Source organism: Carassius gibelio, chromosome B10, assembly GCF_023724105.1.
Source record: "Carassius gibelio isolate Cgi1373 ecotype wild population from Czech Republic chromosome B10, carGib1.2-hapl.c, whole genome shotgun sequence".
Classification (NCBI taxonomy): Eukaryota; Metazoa; Chordata; class Actinopteri; order Cypriniformes; family Cyprinidae; genus Carassius; species Carassius gibelio.
This window is the reverse complement of record NC_068405.1, coordinates 20019919-20039898: the sequence shown is the minus strand read 5'-3', so window position 1 is coordinate 20039898 and position 19980 is coordinate 20019919. Positions and strand designations below refer to the sequence as shown.

General features: G+C 36.2%; 3 protein-coding genes across 4 annotated transcripts; 1 reads left to right on the top strand and 2 right to left on the bottom strand.

Moving 5' to 3' along the window:
• Positions 1 to 4786: 4786 nt before the first annotated feature.
• Positions 4787 to 5997, top strand: rps25 (ribosomal protein S25). The gene is made up of 5 exons (XM_052566507.1): positions 4787 to 4859; positions 5171 to 5263; positions 5395 to 5578; positions 5731 to 5829; positions 5937 to 5997. Exons 1-4 carry the CDS (start codon positions 4857 to 4859, stop codon positions 5823 to 5825), a joined length of 375 nt encoding a protein of 124 aa, XP_052422467.1. The 5' UTR covers positions 4787 to 4856; the 3' UTR covers positions 5826 to 5829; positions 5937 to 5997.
• A 139-nt stretch (positions 5998 to 6136) lies between these two features.
• Positions 6137 to 11456, bottom strand: mipepb (mitochondrial intermediate peptidase b). Of its 2 annotated transcripts, none has more exons than XR_008155492.1 (4): positions 11145 to 11456; positions 10086 to 10352; positions 7827 to 10009; positions 6137 to 6893 (listed from the first exon to the last, which is right to left on the bottom strand). XR_008155492.1 is itself a non-coding variant. In XM_052566508.1 (4 exons), exons 1-4 carry the CDS (start codon positions 11237 to 11239, stop codon positions 9936 to 9938), a joined length of 363 nt encoding a protein of 120 aa, XP_052422468.1. In that variant the 5' UTR covers positions 11240 to 11456; the 3' UTR covers positions 8242 to 9935. The 2 variants fall into 2 exon arrangements, 1 of the variants encoding a protein (XP_052422468.1); XM_052566508.1 differs by lacking the exon at positions 6137 to 6893 and having other exon boundaries at positions 8242 to 10009; positions 10086 to 10164; positions 10238 to 10352.
• A 1012-nt stretch (positions 11457 to 12468) lies between these two features.
• On the bottom strand, positions 12469 to 16222 carry si:ch73-1a9.3 (non-histone chromosomal protein HMG-like). Its single transcript, XM_052568077.1, has 6 exons — positions 15983 to 16222; positions 14018 to 14044; positions 13905 to 13934; positions 13758 to 13793; positions 13550 to 13657; positions 12469 to 13451 (listed from the first exon to the last, which is right to left on the bottom strand). Exons 1-6 carry the CDS (start codon positions 15998 to 16000, stop codon positions 13404 to 13406), a joined length of 267 nt encoding a protein of 88 aa, XP_052424037.1. The 5' UTR covers positions 16001 to 16222; the 3' UTR covers positions 12469 to 13403.
• Positions 16223 to 19980: the final 3758 nt, after the last annotated feature.

Here is a 19980-nt window from a genome sequence, read left to right as displayed (position 1 = left end):
CGGTTATTTTATTAACCCAATGTTAGGGAAACCCTTGTGTAATGTAATTTTTAATGCACTCCAGAATGCTGGCATCAAACAATGGAATATATTCTCTTTCGCTTTGCTTTTTAATATCAATATGGTACATTTAATGGTAAATTTAGGTTAGGTAAAAAGTAATCTAGAAAAGTAGACTGAACACATTACCTATATGAATAACCTAGATTAATTGCTATTTAAAATAATGCGCACGACAATGACTATGTAAAAAATGTTCGAAAGTTTAAATAAATTCAGGGAGAAACTGCAGGGGAAAAACCAACCACAATAAAAACAATACCTGACAAGGAACTGAGGAAAAGAGAGGGTTGAAATACAATGGAAATGTAATCCTGGTCCTCGTGACACCCTGCTCTGCACATTTTGTAATATAGCTTGTTAAAGATAAGAGCAAAATCGTTTATCTAAAGCACCTTAAACCTCTTAACTCATCATTCATTACCTGATTAATTAGAGAAGTGGGATTTGTAAAAGAAATCAGTCCATAGTGACCGCTACTTGCAAACTGTTCACACCTATTCCTGGTATTATAGCTTCGGAGTCCAGAGTCTTGTGATTTGCCAATCACCACCACATATTATTTGCATATCTATGTGGGGCTTCTGGATGCTCTAAGCAGTTTCTCTCTCCACTCCTTATCCTTGGTTTCATCCTAATCAGTCCTAACAGGGCAATAATCACTCTTAAGCTCCTGACTATTTTAATTAGGGAAATACATCTGTGTGGAGTATCACCCTGTTTTGTCACTATCTCTCCGGTTTCTCTAACAATCCATGTTTAATATAGTAAATACTGTTGTTTGGCCCCTTGGTGTAGGGTCAGCACTCTTGACTGTGTTATTGCTAAATTCTGTCATGAAACTCTTGAAGGCGCAGGTTGATGGACTGTTAACGTGAGCCGAGTATATGCATAGTGTTAAACTACTTGGCACAACCTGATTGGTTTATGTTGCATTCGCAGCCAATAGGCTTGCTACTTTACATTTCTGAGAGCTGTCATGATAGAATTGCGATCACTTGTGGCCAGATATTTCAGCTCGCCATCCTTGACCGGTCTTTAATAGTTCTGTTGTTCTATTCCTGCTGATTGAGGGTCTTATGTAATACTGAAGTTCCAATGACTAGCTAGAGTTTAAGGCAATCACTATGATACCTTAGAGGCCAAATATGTTTCATTATCACTTTCAATCATATTTGGTATCCTAAATCTTGAAATAATTTCTTGACATCAAATTTCAACCATTGTTTTCACATCCTCCCTTGCACATGGGAAGGGTTCTGGCCACTTTGTAAATCTGTTGATAATCACTCACATATATTTAACATTTTGGACAAGTGGCATGTGTGTTATGTTGTTGGGATGGAGCTTTAGGGAATGGTAAGTCTGAATGACGTATTGTTCAATGGAGTCCAAAACCAGTTTGGTTGTCTCGTGGACATCTGCTGTCAATTTTGGATGGGCTATTTTCTCTTTAGGGTCCCCAATAATTCCTCGCTTGTCTGGCTGACAATCTTTTGACGCCCAAAATTTCAAGTCAGCCTCTGATGGTTGATTCTGCTATATTACTGTCTGGCAAATTGGCTGTGTGTGTGTCGTCGTAGTGACTTCTGCCTTTACAATTTTCTTTGTACATTGTTTTTTAACAGTTTCTTTTGCAGCTGCATCAGCCGATTTCCTCTTTCTTCGTCTGAATCTCCTGTTGCATGTCCCTTCAGACTGACTATGGCCACTTTTCGCATTGCCTCAACCAATATCCTTATCGGATCAGAATGAGCTATTGATTTCACATCAACACTAAGTGGCCGTTGTTAATATTTTTTTCACAGTTTCACTCTCTGTCTTTTTATTTCTTAATTAGATGTACTTCATATTTTTCTTCTTTTCACACACACACATACACACACACACACTGTGCTGAGCAAATTTAGGTGAGAAACTGACTGCTAGACAGCTAGACAGATACATCTTATTAGGAGAACTAGTAACTAGAATTTAGTAGCCTATATTTCCTTTTCATAATATAACTTCTAGGCTAAATACTTTGATTATATGTCCAGGACCTGGCTGGCCTTATTTTTATAAATATGAACCCTCTTCCTAAATAAAGCTGAGAATGCTTTGTGCACCGACTCTCTATGTCTGCTCTATGTCTGCTCATTCATTCTCCCTGCATGCACTGAATACTGCTGGGGTTGCTGACAGAATAAAAACGAATACAAATAACAAAATTAACTTCTAAAGAATTAATCTAACAAGCAGCATTTTTCACAATATCAAGCCTCTGGTTTAATGGGAACCTGCCACCGAATAACTAAATTTAGTTATAATAATGTTATTAATTATAAATTAAGATATCTAAATTATTTATTATATGCTAATTTCAGCAGAAATTTTAAGTGTGAAACTGGAACAAAAGAAAATGATTTGACTGAGAAATGGAACAGAAATTGAAAATATTTGACAGCTTGCACCAATAAAAATGGGACAACACTAAAAACAAAAAAAAACAAAAAAAATGTAAATTTAAAATGGAAGGCCAGAATTCACAATCCTTTACTCTATGATTTAAATTATTGAATCTATTTTGAACTAGGTGGTCTCTGCAGGTTGTTATCATTTTGTCTATTATTTGAAAAATATAATAAATATATTAGCATTACATAATATTATTTGCACGTATAAATTATAACATCAAGACAAATTCCGGCATAATGCATCATAAGTGCGCCATCTAGTGGTTGTAGTGCAATGATTGGCCACATCTTTGCTTCAGTTCCATTGGACATGTTTTTAACACACCGGTTTCATCAGTTCTTACAAAGAAGAGTGCCTGTGTCCACCTGCAATGTGAAGCAAGCATGTGTAGGAATATTTTTAACTGGTCCAGGTACATCACTGAAGAGGTCTGTCGCCCATGCAACTTTAAGGAGCCTGGAGAGGAGCTAAAAATACCGTCCTTAGAAGTCAGAAATGAATTGCACCTTTGGATCAGTTTTTGAAAGTCTGTAAACTTTATCAGGAAAAAAAATATTTATCAGAAATGAATGATTTTCATCCAGCACACTTTTTGGCCTTGATAGTGTAGTTTTTTTTTTTTTATTTACACTTGTATTGAGTAATAATTTCACAACTGCAATCATGGGAGCAGCAGGTTATGGATATTACCGCACAGTTATATTCATCTCAGTGTTTGTGGGCTACATGTTCTATTACTTCAACCGAAATACTTTCTCCTTTCAAATTTTTTTTTTAATCTAATATTTTTTTAAATCTATACGTGCATCAATTTTTGCTTTACTGTGTTGGTTAAATTCATCATGTGTGGTTTCTCATGAAAGCACCACTATGGGTTTTGGCACTCCATCCAGTTTCAGTCCTCACTGACTCAGAGAAAGAGGTATATCCAAAATTTTACCACAAGGATATTTTAACTTATTAGCCATCTTCAGTGTCTTATTTATTTATTGCTTTAATGCTGTCTAATACAACTATTATGTTCTGCAGCTTTGGAATTTGATTCTTGGTGCTGCATTTGGATTTTCCATGTACGGACCAATTGCCTTGTTTGGGGTGATTGCAAGTGAAAGTGCCCCCTCTAATTTCTGTGGGACATCACATGCCATTGTAGCTCTGATGGCAAATAGTTAATCTGCAGGAACTGCTTCATTACAAAATGTAAATATTAACAGGAATTGTTTTACCTGAATGTTGTTTAACAAGCTTTTTGAGCTTGTTAAATTATTATTATTTTTTTTTTTTAGTAACAACTTGAGCTTGGGTTATGTGCTGATAATCTTTTTCCAATCTACAGACTTTCTTACATGGACACACATTGTTCTTTTGCACTTTAAATACCTGTACTTTTGCCTTTAGTGTTACAGCAAAAATTGTATTATTTCTAAATATGTACCCAATTCCTACGAATTTAATGTGAGCAACTCTATCCATTATGATGTACAAAAGTGTAAAAATGTAGTATAAAAGATAATTGTAATTAAGTTGTTGCATATGTTTGGTCTCGATATTTTTTTTCTATCTGAAAATGTGTGATATAGTGTTATAAAAATTAAAAATAAGTCTTATTTTAAAATGTAATTTATTCCTGTGGTGGCAAAACTGAATTTTCAGCATCAGTACACCAGTCACCATAACTCAGCACTAAATAAAATGTTGTTTTGAGTGGTGAGTGGTTAAACGTATCTGGTCTGTGATTGGCTTTGGTGCTCAACGCTGCAAAAACACCTTGAAAATAGGAACATCTGATGCCTTCCAGAGTGCAAACCTGTTTTTATACAGTATATGGTGCAAACACATATTCACTGGAGAAATTGGCAGAAAAAGAGCTATTATTAGCCCAAATGCTATTATTTTGTCGTTTCAACTGAGGTTGCCCCTGCTTTCGTTTTAGGGTGCTTTGCTTAGTATGGGATGATTTTAGACTGAAAATAATAAAACAATTATCCATGCACTACATACATTTCATGCATGCATCTTTCTAACCACAAACAAGTGCCTTTCAATTTGAGTGTGTGGATTTCGAGCTTAAATGATTTGTTCAAATACAGACATGTTTGCAAATAAAGATGTTTAGTTTAAAACATTATACATTTCTTTACTGTCACATTTAAAACGGGCAAATAATGCCACAAAAAGAGTTTCCTCAGCTTCATATGAGAGTCGCTCCTGCTCCAGTCCTACAGGTGGCGACCGTGAACTACTGAGCGCAAAGACAGCACGAGTCGAAGTGCACGCGGACAAAGCGGACGTGCGCGCGTGCCACTTCCTTTCTCTTCCGCTGCTCGCAACGCCTCAGCATGGTGAGTGTTCGAGCGGCTCCCCAATGTCGGAAAATAGCACTTTTTACCCACTTTCCACATGTAATAGCAGTATTATAACAACACTGTCCTATGTTTCTAAGCATGATGAAAGACGTAACGTAGCTTTAGTGCGCCATTTTAGCATTTTTGTATGATTATTTTGTATGAAGTGTTGCGGCATCGTGCGCGAGGCCTGAACACGCTTGTCGCATTACCACACATTGATTTGTTAAAACCCTTGGCCATGTAATGATTAAAATACGCGTTTAATGTATGCATGTGATTGAAATTCGTTTTCTGTAACTGTGTAGCCGCCTAAGGACACCAAGCAGAAGAAAGATGCGGGCAAGTCCAAAAAGGACAAGGATCCCGTTAACAAATCCGGAGGCAAAGCGAAGAAGAAGGTAAATCTTCCAAGTTTTTTTTTTTTTTTACATCACTTGAGAGATCTGTCAGTCATCAACAGTGGTTTTATGCTGTAATTGCATGCATGGATTGTGATTTTTTTTTTTTTCATGTATTTGGTCTCGAGTAGAAGTGGTCCAAAGGAAAGGTTAGGGACAAGCTGAACAACCTGGTCCTCTTTGACAAGGCCACATATGACAAACTGTACAAAGAAGTTCCCAACTACAAGCTCATCACACCCGCTGTGGTGTCTGAGAGGCTGAAGATCAGGGGCTCGCTGGCCAGGGCTTCTCTGCAGGAGCTGCTCAACAAAGGTGATCATCTGATGCTCCAACAGTGAATATATGATTGATTCTCAAACTCTTTGTGTTCATCACAAACATTTTTTAGATTAACACGTGCAGAGATGTCTTGAGCTTTATCTTGAATCTATGATGGAGTGGCATTTGACGTTTCTCGTTGTCAGGTCTGATCAAGCTGGTGTCCAAACACAGAGCTCAAGTGATCTACACCAGAAACACCAAGGGCACAGATGAGGCAGCTCCAGAGAAGGAGGCATAACATGGTGATTATCAACTCAGAAAAGCTCGTTTTCATATTTGATGTTTTGTAAACTAATGTTGTTTCGTCTACTGGTTTCCTGTATTGAATGTTTATTCATCTCTTTTTCAGATCCCACCTTGGCTTGAGTTATGGTCTTTTGTATAGGTAAATAAACAACCACAAAATGAAACCCGTGTTTGTGCCTTTCTTCTACAAAGTGAATATGTACCTATGTTGTGTTTGTACTCATTGCAAAATTGAGAATGTATTATTGTGGTTTATGGCTGCAATTTGAAACCAAGCTTAAATTGTATAATGCTATACATATTTGCCTTATTGTGTTTTTTTTAAACCTTAAACCACATACACATGTTGCATTACACAAAATAATGTTCTTTTTTAACAATGTTATATTGATAAAAAGAGTGAGGTTATACCAAGTGCATGAGACACAACAAATAAGGATCTTTCATTTTACTAAGCTGGGGATTTGCATCAAGATTTAACTATTGCATCAACAAAGTCTACAGTGGAGTTTTTTTTTTTTTAGCATTCCTGAGGATCAAAAATAAGAATCTGTCAATATTTACTCTTAAGATTGACAGTTAATAAGATCTTAAGTGTTGGTTTTACATTGGACCATCAGCATAGCCTCTTTACTGCCTCCGTGAGCGAGCATGTCTCTGCAATAATGCACTGCAAATGACACCGTCTCCTTTTTAAATGGACCAGACATACAGTACAACTACAGATATTTTGCGTTTTGAAAGTGAACAGTTATTATAAAATGGAAAATTGTACATTTACTAAATGTAAATACAAAAAATATATATAGCAGGTGACTAAATCTCCGCTGCCAAGCATATGTCATCAGATAATTTATAAGATAAACCTTTCATTTTTAACATTATGGGTAAAAAATTAAATTAGACAAATGTGCAGAATCTGTAATGCATTTGTGATGTTATCACTCACTGTTATTAACGTGGGTAACCCGTCAATTTTTGTATTTTTTTTTGAAGATGTTGTGGTTGATCTGTATTGTAATATTCCATACTAAACCTGGTCCAGAGCTCAATAGAAAATCTGTAAAGAGAAGGGTTGCACAAAAAACAATCACTAGTAGACTTAATATTTAAAATCTACTGTATCATATTTAAGTACATTTTAAGGCCTCTAAATTATCAACATGGTCAAAACTTTGCTCAAAAACCTGTGTCTGCTACAAGCCTTCTTTCATTTGATTTACAGTTTATACTTAATGAGTAAAAGGCATTTTAATGAAGTTTACAGGTTAAAATGGTTCGTGAGTATTTTTGCTGAAGTAAATAGAATTCACAGCAAAAAGAATCATGAGCCATAACCTGTAAACTACTGAATCTTATTAGTTTTATATTACTAGTAATATTTTAAGATAAAAGTTAACTGGACTAAAGCAACTTGGGTTTAAATTACAACTTGGGTATATAAATGACTATTCACAAACTATTTGTTTTTCTTCAGATACTTGTGTTAAAATATAAGTATCTAATAATAGACTTGAAACTTGAAATTAGTTCAACTCTCAAACATCACTGTATTGCATTGTATGTTTTGTTCCCCACAATAAAAATTGACTTATCTTTGATCCTGAACTAAGCTTCTAAATATACTAAGACACGTTATTGGAAAATATTTAGTGATGATGATGATATTTATATGTAATTTAAGCAAGGAGCATGCTATTATAAAATCTCATTTATTTAAATTACAAGCAGAATTTCATATTTATTTTTGGCCATATACATATAAGCAACTGCACCAAAATGCATGTGTCTGCTCAGTGTGGGCTTTTAAATAAAATGTAGATGTTTTTTTTTTTTTTTTATCTTTGAGTGTCCCACATCATACTATATGAGCCATAAAACCCTGATGTATCTACTCAACTATAGTTAAAATCCCACAATTACTCCTGAATCATTAAAGCTGACTATTTATATAGGTACTATAATTCTCCATCACAAATATGTGTTTTAGTACCTGTAGCAGAGTGTCAGGAACACTACAAACCCTCTTAGACTAACGGAAACAGGACACTAGGCTCTCTGGAAGAGGCTAGAGAGAACAAAAGACAGCTGTTACATCAACAAGCAGGTCTTCTAATGGTGTTTCAGATACACAGACAATGTCTGAAGCAGGTACGTGCACAAACTCACCTCTCCAGTCTGATAAGGGGAAGTTGTGGCCTAGTGGTTAGAGAGTTTGACTCCTATCCCTAGGGTTGTGGGCCGGCTATACCATGACTTAGGTGCCCTTGAGCAAGTCACCGAACCCCAAAACTGCTCCCTGGTTGCTGCAGCATAAATGGCTGCCCACTGCTCTGGGTGTGTGTTCACTGCTGTGTGTGTGCACTTTGGATGGGTTAAATGCAGAGCACAAATTCTGAGTACTTGGCTGAATGTCATGTCACTTTAATGCCTTGCAAACTGGCTCACAACTCGATAATCTGAGGCAAATTACTCCATCAGATTAGCAGGTACTTCAGCAAAGTCTGTGGAGCACCTGGTTGCTGTACTGATACATACATTAAATTCAGTTATTTGTCATGTAAATTCATGTGTAAACACCAAATAACTCATGCTGACATGCTGATAGCGTGTCCTGTCTAACATGGAGTGCATGGCATGTCCCATCTCATGGAAGAGGTTCTCAACCATAGATGGGGTAAGCAGAGATGGGCTTCTGCAGCATCAGCACTACAACAGACAGCTGGTAAACGCCATCTTCCCTAAGCTGCCCACTGTGGATGGTGAGGTGGCAATCTTGCCATACTGTATATGGAAATAGTATTTTTATAGATACTAATAAAGCTATATTTACCAAAATATAGAAATAAACATTTAAAACTATACATGTAGTTATATATATATGGGGGGGGGGTGAAATGCTATTTAATGCATACTGAGTTTTTTACACTGTTAAAGAGTTGGATTCCCATGCTAAACATGGACAAAGTTTCAAAAATTAAGTTGTATGTTTGAAGGAGTATTTCTGTTCCAAAAATACTCCTTCCGGTTTGTCACAAGTTTCGGAAAGTTTTTTTCGAGTATGGGTCTGTGTGATGTTAAATGGAGCGGAATTTCCTTATGGGTCCTGAGGCACTTCTGCCGGAAGAGCACGCGCTCCCGTATAGCAGAGCACTGAGAGGCTGAGCACAGACAATCACTGATCAGAGCGAGTGCGTCGCGAAATGTCACAAAAGGAGTGTGTTTTTTTCGGAGACCCGGGTTCGAGCCCCGCTCGGAGCGAGTCGTTGCTGCTGCTGCTCTCGTTCAGTTTCAGCCTCGGGATCTGATTCTGGATCATAAATATACATTGAATCTGACTGTTAGCCATGGTTTGTTTTGGATGATGGGTTTTCCCTCACGGTAATGTCACAGCTTCCACATGCTCTCAACGCAAAAGCCTACTGGCGCTCGTGATTCTTTAGCTCCGCCCACACGTCACGCCTCCAATCGGTCGTGTTTTTCCAGGAAAAATTGGTACAGACTATCTTTCTCTTATGAATATAATAAAACTAAAGACTTTTTGGAGTTATGAAGGATGAAGTACTACTCTATAGGTACTTAAGATTAACAGGATATTGAGTGAAAACGAGCATTTCACCCCCCCTTTAAATATGGATGGCCATTTCTGGTATAGAATTTTTTGTATATTAATGTATATATAATGTACATGTAACACTGATAAAAAGGAAACTGTTTCTTGAGCAGCAAATCAGCATATTAAAATGATTTCTGAAGGATCATGTGACACTGGAGACTGCTGAATTTTAGCTCTAACATTACAGATACAAATTATAAACAAAATATTTTTAATATTAAAAAATATATATATATTTTTTTTTACATATTTTAAGATAAAATATTTAAAAACAGAAAACATTTATTTTAAATTGTAATAATATTTTACATTATTACTATATTTGTGATCAAATAAATGCAGCCTTTGTGAGACTTCTTTCAAAATCACTGACAATTCCTACCGATTCCCTTTTTTTAAACTCATACAAACACAGTTTTGAGTCCACAGTCGTTTCAGAAATACATCTTACCTTGTTTAACTTTTAAATCATGTCTAAAGGATTTTTCAAAGTTCACCTGCCTTGTGTCTGAATCCAGTGTGACCAAAAGAGCTCAAATTTCCAGTATATTCTTCAGGCTCTGAAACATAAACAAATAAAAATTAAACACAAATATTGTTTGGTACTGCCAGAATAACCAGATGACAGATACACACTTTTCCACAACAGTTTCGATTTCAACGTAGGTCCTTTCTGAAACGTAGCATCCGGATGAGCCACTTTGATGAAATCTGCCTGCAATGAAACACAGATAACAGACCTCTAACAAAAATCACAGTTTATGTTATGCCAACATAGTGTTGTTTACCAGGTCTGCAACTCTGTCAGACAGCTGATCAAATGTTTCCACAGGCACCAGGAGGATGTTTGCAAGTCTTGTGGACCAGAAACTCAGTTTTCCTGAGAGCCTGATGCTGAACCATCTGGAAACCGGCAGTACCGGTTAGCTCTGATACTCCAAACTATATATATATATATATATATATATATTTTTTTTTTTTTTTTTCTCACAATTCTAAACTTATATTTCAATTCACAATTCTGATTTAAAAAATGTCAGATCTGCAAAATAAAGTCAGAGTTCTGAATTTTTCACAATTCTGGGTTTACATCTCACAATTTTGACTATATTTCTTGTAATTCTAACCATTATTTTTTTTTCTGCCACAAATTGAAAAAATTTAAAGCTAACTGTCACTTTTTTTCTCAGATTTCTGATTTATGGGCTTATATCTCACAATTCTGAGTTGATATTTTGCAATTCTGAGTTTATATCTAAAAGAAAAGAAAAAAGAAAAAATAGGCAAAATCAGAATGGCAAAATATCAATTTAAAACTGTGAGATTAAAAAATTCATAATTGTGAAATAAAAGCCACAATCTCTTTTTTTTTTTTACTCCATGGTGGGTTTCCTTTCCATACATCTGTCATGCCAATACAAAATTATTTATTATAATAATATATCACAACACTGTAACAATAATGTAAAGTATAAACAATTATATAAATTAATTGAAAATACTTTATAAAAAACTTTATCATAAATAACTAGAAAAAAATACCAAATAAAAACTTTATAAACGCTTTATTTAAAAAAAACAATCACTTATATAGACAGAGATACGTTTGCCTAAATTATTTTTATGTGTTAAAGCACATGTATATATTATTAACTTTTACAAAAGTTCTTTGATAATACATTATAAAATTCTCACCGCATTTTTCTGTTAATCGTTAGTGCTGAACACTGAACGCTGCTCCGACAACAGTGTTGACACTGACAGTGAGCGCGTGCATCACTGAAGACCATCACACACACACAACAATTTTTTACAGCATAAGCGCCTGAGAAAACGCACTGTGAAACAACAAGGCCGGCTCTTTCAAAGTATTTTGCAAACCTAAGAAACCAGCCTAACTAAAGTTTCCCAGCTTGTAAATTTGCAGAGATCAGTTGCGGTTTGGGATTTCACCTCTCGTGCGATCTCCACAGTTTCATTTCAGCACTTTCTATAATCAAACACGAGAACGTGAAATCTTTAGTTAAGGACATATAATCCAGAAACTTAATATTTATATATTTCTTAAATGTATTTTGATATGTTTAGCAATGCTCTGGTTAACTCGGGTTTGTTTTTTCATACACTAACGAAACTGCGCGGACGGTGCGGTGTAATGTTTCACACGAATATTAAGCTCTGTTATTTAAGTTAATGACTGGTTTATTCAGATTGATGTTGGTTCAAAATCTAAATATGGAGAGATCACATGCATCACATATACTGGTCAAACAATACTGAATTAAATATTATATATTTATTTTGTTTGTTTGTGAAACTTCTGATCAACCAAATCAAGCATTCACATTTTATACTCTTCAGTTGATCGGACAAATGCCTTGGGCAAAACGAGTCAGTCAAGGACAAACAAGTTCCCTCATTTCTTCATGTTTTATGTAAGTCTTGTGGATCAGGTAAGTTTGTTTTTCATCTCTTTGACAAACGTCCCTAAATGAATCTATCCAACAGCATTACAGTAGCTTTACAAACCAACATTACAAATAGCAGGAATGTAGCACTGAACACAAAGCTCTGACACTCCTTTGCCTTAAGCTGAAGTGTGTTAGAATGTAAACAAAAACCTTTATGGCAAAAGAAGAACGTTTTCTAAACGTTTTCTAGGTCATCATCATCATCAATCAGAGAAAGTTTGGGTGGGGGCCGGGGTTAAGATCACTTGGTGAGCAACTGCTTATCCATTTATCTTACTAGGCATTTTACCATGTACATGGTAACACCAGTATAATTTTAGTATAAAAGCTACTATATTGTAGTTTAATAAATATAAAAACTATTTTGTTTAGATTTTTAAGTAACAGCTTTTAGTTTTAGTGACTGTCATAACGCTAATACAATAGTATTATTTGAAATATACCATGGTACATAATCACCAAGTTTAACATATCAGTCTTTTAAAACAATGCAAGTATAACTAAACCTACAGTAATGAATGTAACGTCAAAATCAAAGGGAGAACAGGTTATCACAACTGATTTTTTATTGGCTTGTTTTATCGAACCATACCACACAGAGATACATCTATAAACAATGATCAAAAGAAACTGTACATTTATAATTGATATCTAAGTCCCACAAAAATAATGCTACTGCTGGTCAGAACGCTTTACAACTAAAGAGATTTTACACGTAATGACTCGTTTGTCTCGAATTTACCATTTGAAAAATTTGTTTGGATATTAAAGAATCACTGGCTTTGCAGAGATATTCACCCCACATCTGCCACTGGTACCATAACACAAACTGGACTTAAAGCCCCAAAAATCTTTTTCACAGCAGTTTTACAAATTTATTGCGGTACTATCACAGAGAGACTAAATCAATACACACAAAGCACAGGCCTGACATGAACTCCAGTACTAGAGAATATGTTTATTTAGCAGAAATTATTATGGAGAACTGCAGTTAACATATGGAACACAACTTACAAACGTTCTACAAGTAATCTTTTGCTGTATAAACAATGAGTTATTTGCCCACCCCTCCCACCCCAAACACACATTACAGGTTACACACACACACACAAAAATAAAAATAAAAAAAATCCCTCATAGAGCCAATGGAATGTTAGTCATTCGGACAAGCTCGGCAAGATGTCCAGCTGTCTGTGTAAACGACACGCCCACAACCTTCCCCTCTACCTCGCACTTAGAAAGTGAGAGCAGAGAGGGGGAAAAAAACGCCTGTCGACATTTACAATGACGTAGTTTTTTCTGCCCAATGTAAAAATCCTGGATATGATGAGATCACTTTCAAAATGTTTCTTTTCTTCCATAAAAAATAAAACAAAACTACTAAAAAACCAGCCTTTAGAAAATAGTAGATAAAAATATTCCCCTGAATTGTACAAGAAAAGAGGTACAGGGAGTGCTGGTAAAAGATGAGACCTCAGCAAAGTTATTCCCCGTCTTCCCCCTTCTTGTCAGCGTCTTCCGTTGCCGATCCCTGAAAAAACATCATCATGGCGTTAGATTACATAGAAAGACCACAAATCATTTTAAGGTGTTATATGTAAGTTTTGCCAGTATATTACTTTTTTTTACCTCTTCATCAGCTTTTGTTTCTCCATTTTCTGCGGGCACCTCCTCTTTCTTCTCCTCCTCCTTGGACTCCTTGGGTTCCTTTGTTTTCTTAGGTTTGGCAGCCGCCTTCTGCAATGTAGCAAATAGATTTTTTTAGATTGTTTCTAAATTATAATTTAGAATCTAATCTAGGCTTTTATTATAATTCTTATTTAAACAGTTTTATTACCTTTGGCTTAGGCTCTGCCTTTGGGGGTGCAGGTTTCTAAAAATGAAGAAGTTATAATACATCAATTAATAAATAGAGAATATAAATAATTGCCATATCTGTTGAATGAATGAGAACTGTATATAAGAGTTGATGATGAATACTCACGTTTACCAACCTCTCCGACCTTCTTTTAGGCTGCAAAGTGATAAAAAAAGTTTATATATATATAAAGTTGATTATACTTTATTTCTGTGCAAAAAGGAGTGAGATCTGCTTACCTCGGTGACTTCAGCATCATTGTTCGCCTATGAAGAAAAAACAAAAATAGTATTATTCTCAAGTTCATCAGTGTAATTTATAACAGATGCATCTTTATAACTCAAGTAATTGTTAGCTAAAACGAGCACATCAGGGAACTGTACAAATTTCATTTATTTTGATTTTGATTCATCTTTAACGAATATTTTAGTACTTTAGAAAAGACATATTTTGAGGGAGAAAATAATATTTCTTTAAATAACATGCGTTCAGGTTCATAAATATATTTAATACAACTGCAGAAAGATGTTTACAGATTTTAATGACTTTTCATAGTTTTAGAGGCCAGTCAATAATTGGTTAAAATACCAAAACAAACAAAACACGTGGTACAAAATCTCCTTTACTGATTTGTTTTAATAAAACATTACTTATTAAAATCCATTTCATAATGTGAATAAAGCCACGTTGGCATGAATAACCAGTTAGTAATTAAAAAACAATTCTTGCAACGAGCTAGAAGATAACTACGAAGAAACAGTTCTTGATTCCATTCCAGTCGGACATGACCAAAGTAAATAACATGTGGTTTTCATCAACTGCGTATTTAGTAACCTCTTTATCTGATTAATGTGATTTATTAGAAAGGAGCTAATTAAACAATATCTTAGGGAACCTGAATAATCAATCGAGCTGTATATTATTGTCTCACTCAAAAAGATCCGGTTCACTAGAGTCATGTTTTCGAGAATCGGACTACACAGGACGCCACGATTCATTGATTCATTAAAAAGAATCGGATCACTTGAGTCATTCGTTTAGGAATGAGCCTAACCCGGGTTGTGCAGTAATGAATCGGATCATGAGTCATCCGCTCGGGGTTCGGACATGGTTGCTCTAAGTTTCGTGTGTTGATTATTTCTTAAAGTAACGAGTCTCAAACACACAGCCAGCAATTCATCAATGTTTATGTCCTGCCTCCGTTCACCAATACTGTGCTGCTCGGTCCGTTTTTATTGCACTCTTGCGCGCACCGCCCCCTTCATGCACACCAACTCAAGTCATTCAACGCTGATTAATGGAGATCTGCTCTCGCCCACCGACCCCGCTTCATGATATTCCCGCCATTCGTTTCAAAACACAACTTCCCGAGGTGCACAGCCGAGAGGAAAAAAACACTACAGAATATACCAGAATAATAGGAAACACCTAACAGTGGCGCTATGATGTGCAAGAATACCGCCATTGCATAATCTGGCACTTGCACGATCAAATATATCGAGACGCAATCATGCACTAAAGCCCTAATGCACGAATTAAATCCCTAATGCACGAAGATGAGCTGCAGGATAAAATATTGCGCCGTCTGTCACTGTGTTTTCAGAACCACAGCGAGTTTAAATCATCGGGGTTGTAAGGGCAGCCATGACACTAAAAGACCTCGAGCCTTTACAAAGACATTTACGTGCAATTATAGCCAACCCCACTAAAATAAAAACGGCGCGTGATAGATAAATATTTAAATGTCCCATGCAACAATTTGATTTAATGTCCTGCGCGCGACAGCCTTTAGGTTCCACAACTGTATAAGCTGCACATAAACAAAAACTAATATCGTTACACCCCCTTTGTCTGATGCACGTCGACAGAGACTTCATATATTTGTAAACAAAAACACGACTCACAAATATATACGCACAAATTATATTCCACATCCGCTAATATATTAAAAATATTCTGGGGTTGAATTAACTCGGAGAAGAAAAAAATCTCAGTCGCGCGCTCTCAAAATCAAAACACGCGTTTATTCAAACACACGAGTATGCAAACACAAAAACGCACGGATACTACTGCAAATGGATGAAAATAAACATAATTGCATGCAAAGCGCACTATTCTTTTCATTAGTTTTTTTGCTTTTTTTATACTGCATGTTCTATTAAAGATGGTGCCTCGATAAATTAGGAAACCAATGCGCTACTTACTTTGCTCCTTTTAGGCATGGCTGTGGGTGTGTACAACGCCGCAAAAATGAAAGCAGTTAAAAATGCAAGCTGCGCGGATTTAACGCTGAAAACAGTCGACACTGTGTGTTGAGCTTGGTTAAGATTCACACAGCAGGCTTGAGCACAGTATAGGAAGACGTTAACGCTCGTCCGACACAAAAACCTGCTCAAACCGGATTGGATTCTCCTCCTCCTCCTTCTTCTTCTTCCCTATTCAATTCATCACAGGCCGACTTGACAGCGATTTTTCGATTCCCACTATGTTGAAGCCGCATCTCATGAATAATAATTAGATAATGATGACGTAGCTTGGTAACCTTCCTTGAGCGCCCAGTCACCTACTCTGATTAATATTCATGAGCCATGCCATGCCGATAGTAGGATTCGTTCATTGGCTAGCAGACTAGCGTCCCCTTGCCAACGACTGCCTGTAAGCCAATCAAATTTTGTACATTTAATATTCATAAGACACGTTTTCGCCGTAGTAGGATTATTAAATCCGTCTCTCCGCCTTCTGCTCCGGTGATTGGCCTGCGGAGACTCACTGCACATTTTCAAATCATAGCAAGATACCCGTGTGGACACTTTTGCATGCCAATCAGTTGGATTATTTATTTTCTGCAATGATTAAGAGTTGGTAACGGGAGATTTTGTTGGTTGTGTTTTTGATTTTAAATGTTAGTCAAATACCCATTTTTAATTTCCGTACGATTAGATCATAAATATTGCGCAATCTAATTCTTTTTTCCCCGCTATGGCTTCCAGATGTGTGCGAGTTATTTTAGGAGCAGGATTTGAAACGGACCTCGGAGCTGCTGGGCTTTTAAAGCCCCCGTGTGCGTGCAAAGGTTTTGCAGGAGAAAATGGCGACTGTGCACAGAAAATATTTCACTTGTGTCTCACCAACAAAATGTAGCCGTTGCTGAATCGACAACGCAAAAATGGTGCAAAATAAATCTAGTTGCATTTCTCCAGTGCATTTTTAAATCATTTGTTTAGGTATTTTGTTTTTGCTTTCAGTGTGAAAAATATGTAAATGTTAATAAGTTAAAAAAAAATCCAACACTTGGATTTATAAATATCACAGAACATAAGGCCAAGATTGTGCTTACACACATGGAAGGAAATAAAAGAACCAGAACACAGCATTTTGACAAACAATAAGGACTAAATTAATAGGAAAAAAATCATATATTCATAAGAAAAAAACAGAGAAAGGTAGACATGAAGACAATTCTTAAAATGGTGATTTCAAGACTTGGAAAGTGATGGAAATGTAATGAATTGTAAAAATCCTTGGATATTTCCATAGCTCAAAAAACAAGCAAACAAAAAAGAATGCTAAATCCTCAATTTGGTCACATTTATTAAATCTTTTGGAAGAATTATGTATGCATTTTTTAAGTAGCATACTAATTATATATTAAGTAATAGTATAGTATGTTAAGTAGTATGTTATTTACATTTATTCATTTAGCAGACGCTTTTATCCAAAGCGACTTACAGATGAGGACAGTGGAAGCAATCAAAAAAACAAAAAGAGCAGTGATATATAAGTGATATAACAAGTCTCAGTTAGCCTAACACAGTATGTTATAACAATATGTTATATATTAAGTAGCTATATGTTTTTCAAATGTAAATATTATAATCTCCCTAATTCTGAATATCACATGCAGATGTTATGTTTTGCCAGGTGACATAACCTAGGTGACACTTTTCAATAAATGGTGCTCTGAAATCTGTCATAGCGTATTATCTAAACTGTGTTAAACAGCTTGGTGTGATCACATACTTAAAAAAAAAAAACAAAGATTCTTAATGGTTCCTTAGAGCAAACTCAAGATATAGTAGCCAGTGTGCTTCATGATTCTTTTGAGCTTATAAAAGTCTTGATGTTACACAACAGATTCCTCTTGTGAAGGTCTCTCTACAATACCAGTACATAAATAGTTAGTTCTACATTAATATTGTATAAAAAGTGATTTTTTGACCTTAAAAAGTTATCCTATGATATGTGTTCATTAAGCCTTTTCAGTTATACATGGAACGTTTATGTCTCAGGTCCTCATATTAGAGGCTCCTGTGGTTCGTGGTCCATATCATGATCAGTCATGTCTTCAACCACACTGCTTTATCTCCTTATCCAGACTCTTACGATTTCACAACCAGATCATAGCAAGTCCCTCCTCGTCAGTCCCCTCCCCCATGAAAACATTAAATCCCCTTCAGCTCTTTCAGGCGGGAAAGTCCTGCTTGTGAAGTTCTCCCATGTCTGTATGTTCCTGCAGGACTGGGACAGGGGTGGGTGGGTGGTTGTAGTAGGTGTGGCTGTCGAGTTTCAGATAACAGGTCACATTTGAGGACTGTTGCCATCCTTAAACTTCAGTTGAGACAGGAAGGAAAGGGGCACTGAAGTGATCTGAGCCACGCACGATTACAAAGCCACTAACTAAACATACATGTGAGAGTGAGATCATTGTGCATGTGTGATCACGTCACTGAGAAAACACACAACACAATGAGGTCCTTACAACTCATGAGCACCATCTGAATGTCCTCAGTGTTTGGTTTATTTCACATGCTAAACACATACTGCAAATCTGTGCATTTGCTTACAAAGAATTCCAATGTTTCTCATTTGGGTTGCTTATTATATGTGTACATAACTGAAAACACTTCATGATATTGCTTTGCATATGCAACGGTATTCTGAATTGAATTTTCTATGTGGTATCTAGACTGTTCTGGTTAGTTTCTAGGGTGTTGCTAAGCATTTGCTAGAGTTTGAGTGTTTTTAGTGTGTTGTTATGTGGTTGTTGAGATGTTTTTAGTGGTTTCTAGGGTGTCTCTAAGCATTTGCTAGAGTTTGAGTGTTTTTAGTGTGTTATGTGATTGTTGAGGTGTTCTGGTTTCTAGGTTGTTGCTATGCATTTGCTAGTTTAGGTGTGGTTGTTGAGATGGTCTTAATTGTTTCTAGGTTGTTGCTATGCATTTGCTAGTGTGTGAATGTTTTTAGTGTGTTGCTATGTGATTGTTGAGGTGTTCTGGTTAGTTTCTAGGGTGTTGCTATGCATGAAAGTGTTTTTTAGTGTGGTTGTTGAGGTGTTCTGGTTAGTTTCTAGGGTGTTGCTATGCGTGAAAGTGTTTTTTAGTGTGGTTGTTGATGTGTTTTGGGTGGTTTGTAGGGCGCCACTATGCATTTACTAGAGTTTGAGTGTTTTTAGTGTGTTGTTATGTGGTTGTTGAGGTGTTCTGCTTGGTTTCTAGGGTGTTGTTATACATTTGTTTTTAATGTGCTGTTCTGTGGTTGTTGAGGTGTTCTGGCTGTTTCTATGGTGTTGCTATGCATTTGCTGAGTGTTAGTGTTATTTAGTATGTTGTTATGTGGTTGTTGAGATATTCTGGGTGTTTTATAGGTTGTCGCTATGCATTTGTTAAGGTGTAGGTAGATTTTATAGTGTTGTTATGTGGTTGTTGAGGTATTCTGGGTGTTTTGTAGGTTGTTGCTATGAATTTGCTTAAATGTAGGTGGTTTTTAGTGTGTTGTTATGTTGTTGCTATAAGTGGTTTCAAGTGGTTGGGTTGGGTCGTTGCTCTGTGGTTGCTGGGGTGTTTTGGGTGTTTGCATAAAAACCAGAGTCAAAAGAGTTGACGCCCAAGTCAATCTTGTCCCTCCTTTCCTCTATTTTTTCTGCTTTCTTTTTTTATCTGTTTTATTGATGTTGTGGTGGCCAATGCTATGTCGCCACATAACTATGTTTTAGTTTAAAATTAATGTTATCATGGTACATTTTAGCAAGGAAGTCATTTGTTATTCTGTAAAGTTGAAAGATGCATTGTGAGGATCAGCATGAATAGATTTACAGTGGGATGCGTTTGATGAGTGAGATTAAGATACCCAGGTCACCTTGAGGTATTTCCAGTAGCTTGAACAAAAGCCTCTTTGAGGGGCAGCACTTCCTGTGGTTCTGTCC

Excerpts from the sequence above, each read along its gene's own strand:
- rps25 (XM_052566507.1), top strand. Across the intron at positions 5,264-5,394 it reads GAGGCAAAGCGAAGAAGAAG|AAGTGGTCCAAAGGAAAGGT; the intron begins GTAAATCTTCCA and ends GGTCTCGAGTAG. Across the intron at positions 5,579-5,730 it reads GCAGGAGCTGCTCAACAAAG|GTCTGATCAAGCTGGTGTCC; the intron begins GTGATCATCTGA and ends TCTCGTTGTCAG.
- si:ch73-1a9.3 (XM_052568077.1), bottom strand. Across the intron at positions 13,658-13,757 it reads AGGCAGAGCCTAAGCCAAAG|AAGGCGGCTGCCAAACCTAA; the intron begins GTAATAAAACTG and ends GCTACATTGCAG. Across the intron at positions 13,452-13,549 it reads AAACAAAAGCTGATGAAGAG|GGATCGGCAACGGAAGACGC; the intron begins GTAAAAAAAAGT and ends ATGTTTTTTCAG.
- mipepb (XM_052566508.1), bottom strand. The coding sequence starts at position 11,239 with ATGGTCTTCAGTGATGCACGCGCTCACTGTCAGTGTCAACACTGTTGT. Across the intron at positions 10,353-11,144 it reads ACGATTAACAGAAAAATGCG|ATGGTTCAGCATCAGGCTCT; the intron begins GTGAGAATTTTA and ends GCCGGTTTCCAG. Across the intron at positions 10,165-10,237 it reads CTGACAGAGTTGCAGACCTG|GCAGATTTCATCAAAGTGGC; the intron begins GTAAACAACACT and ends GTTTCATTGCAG.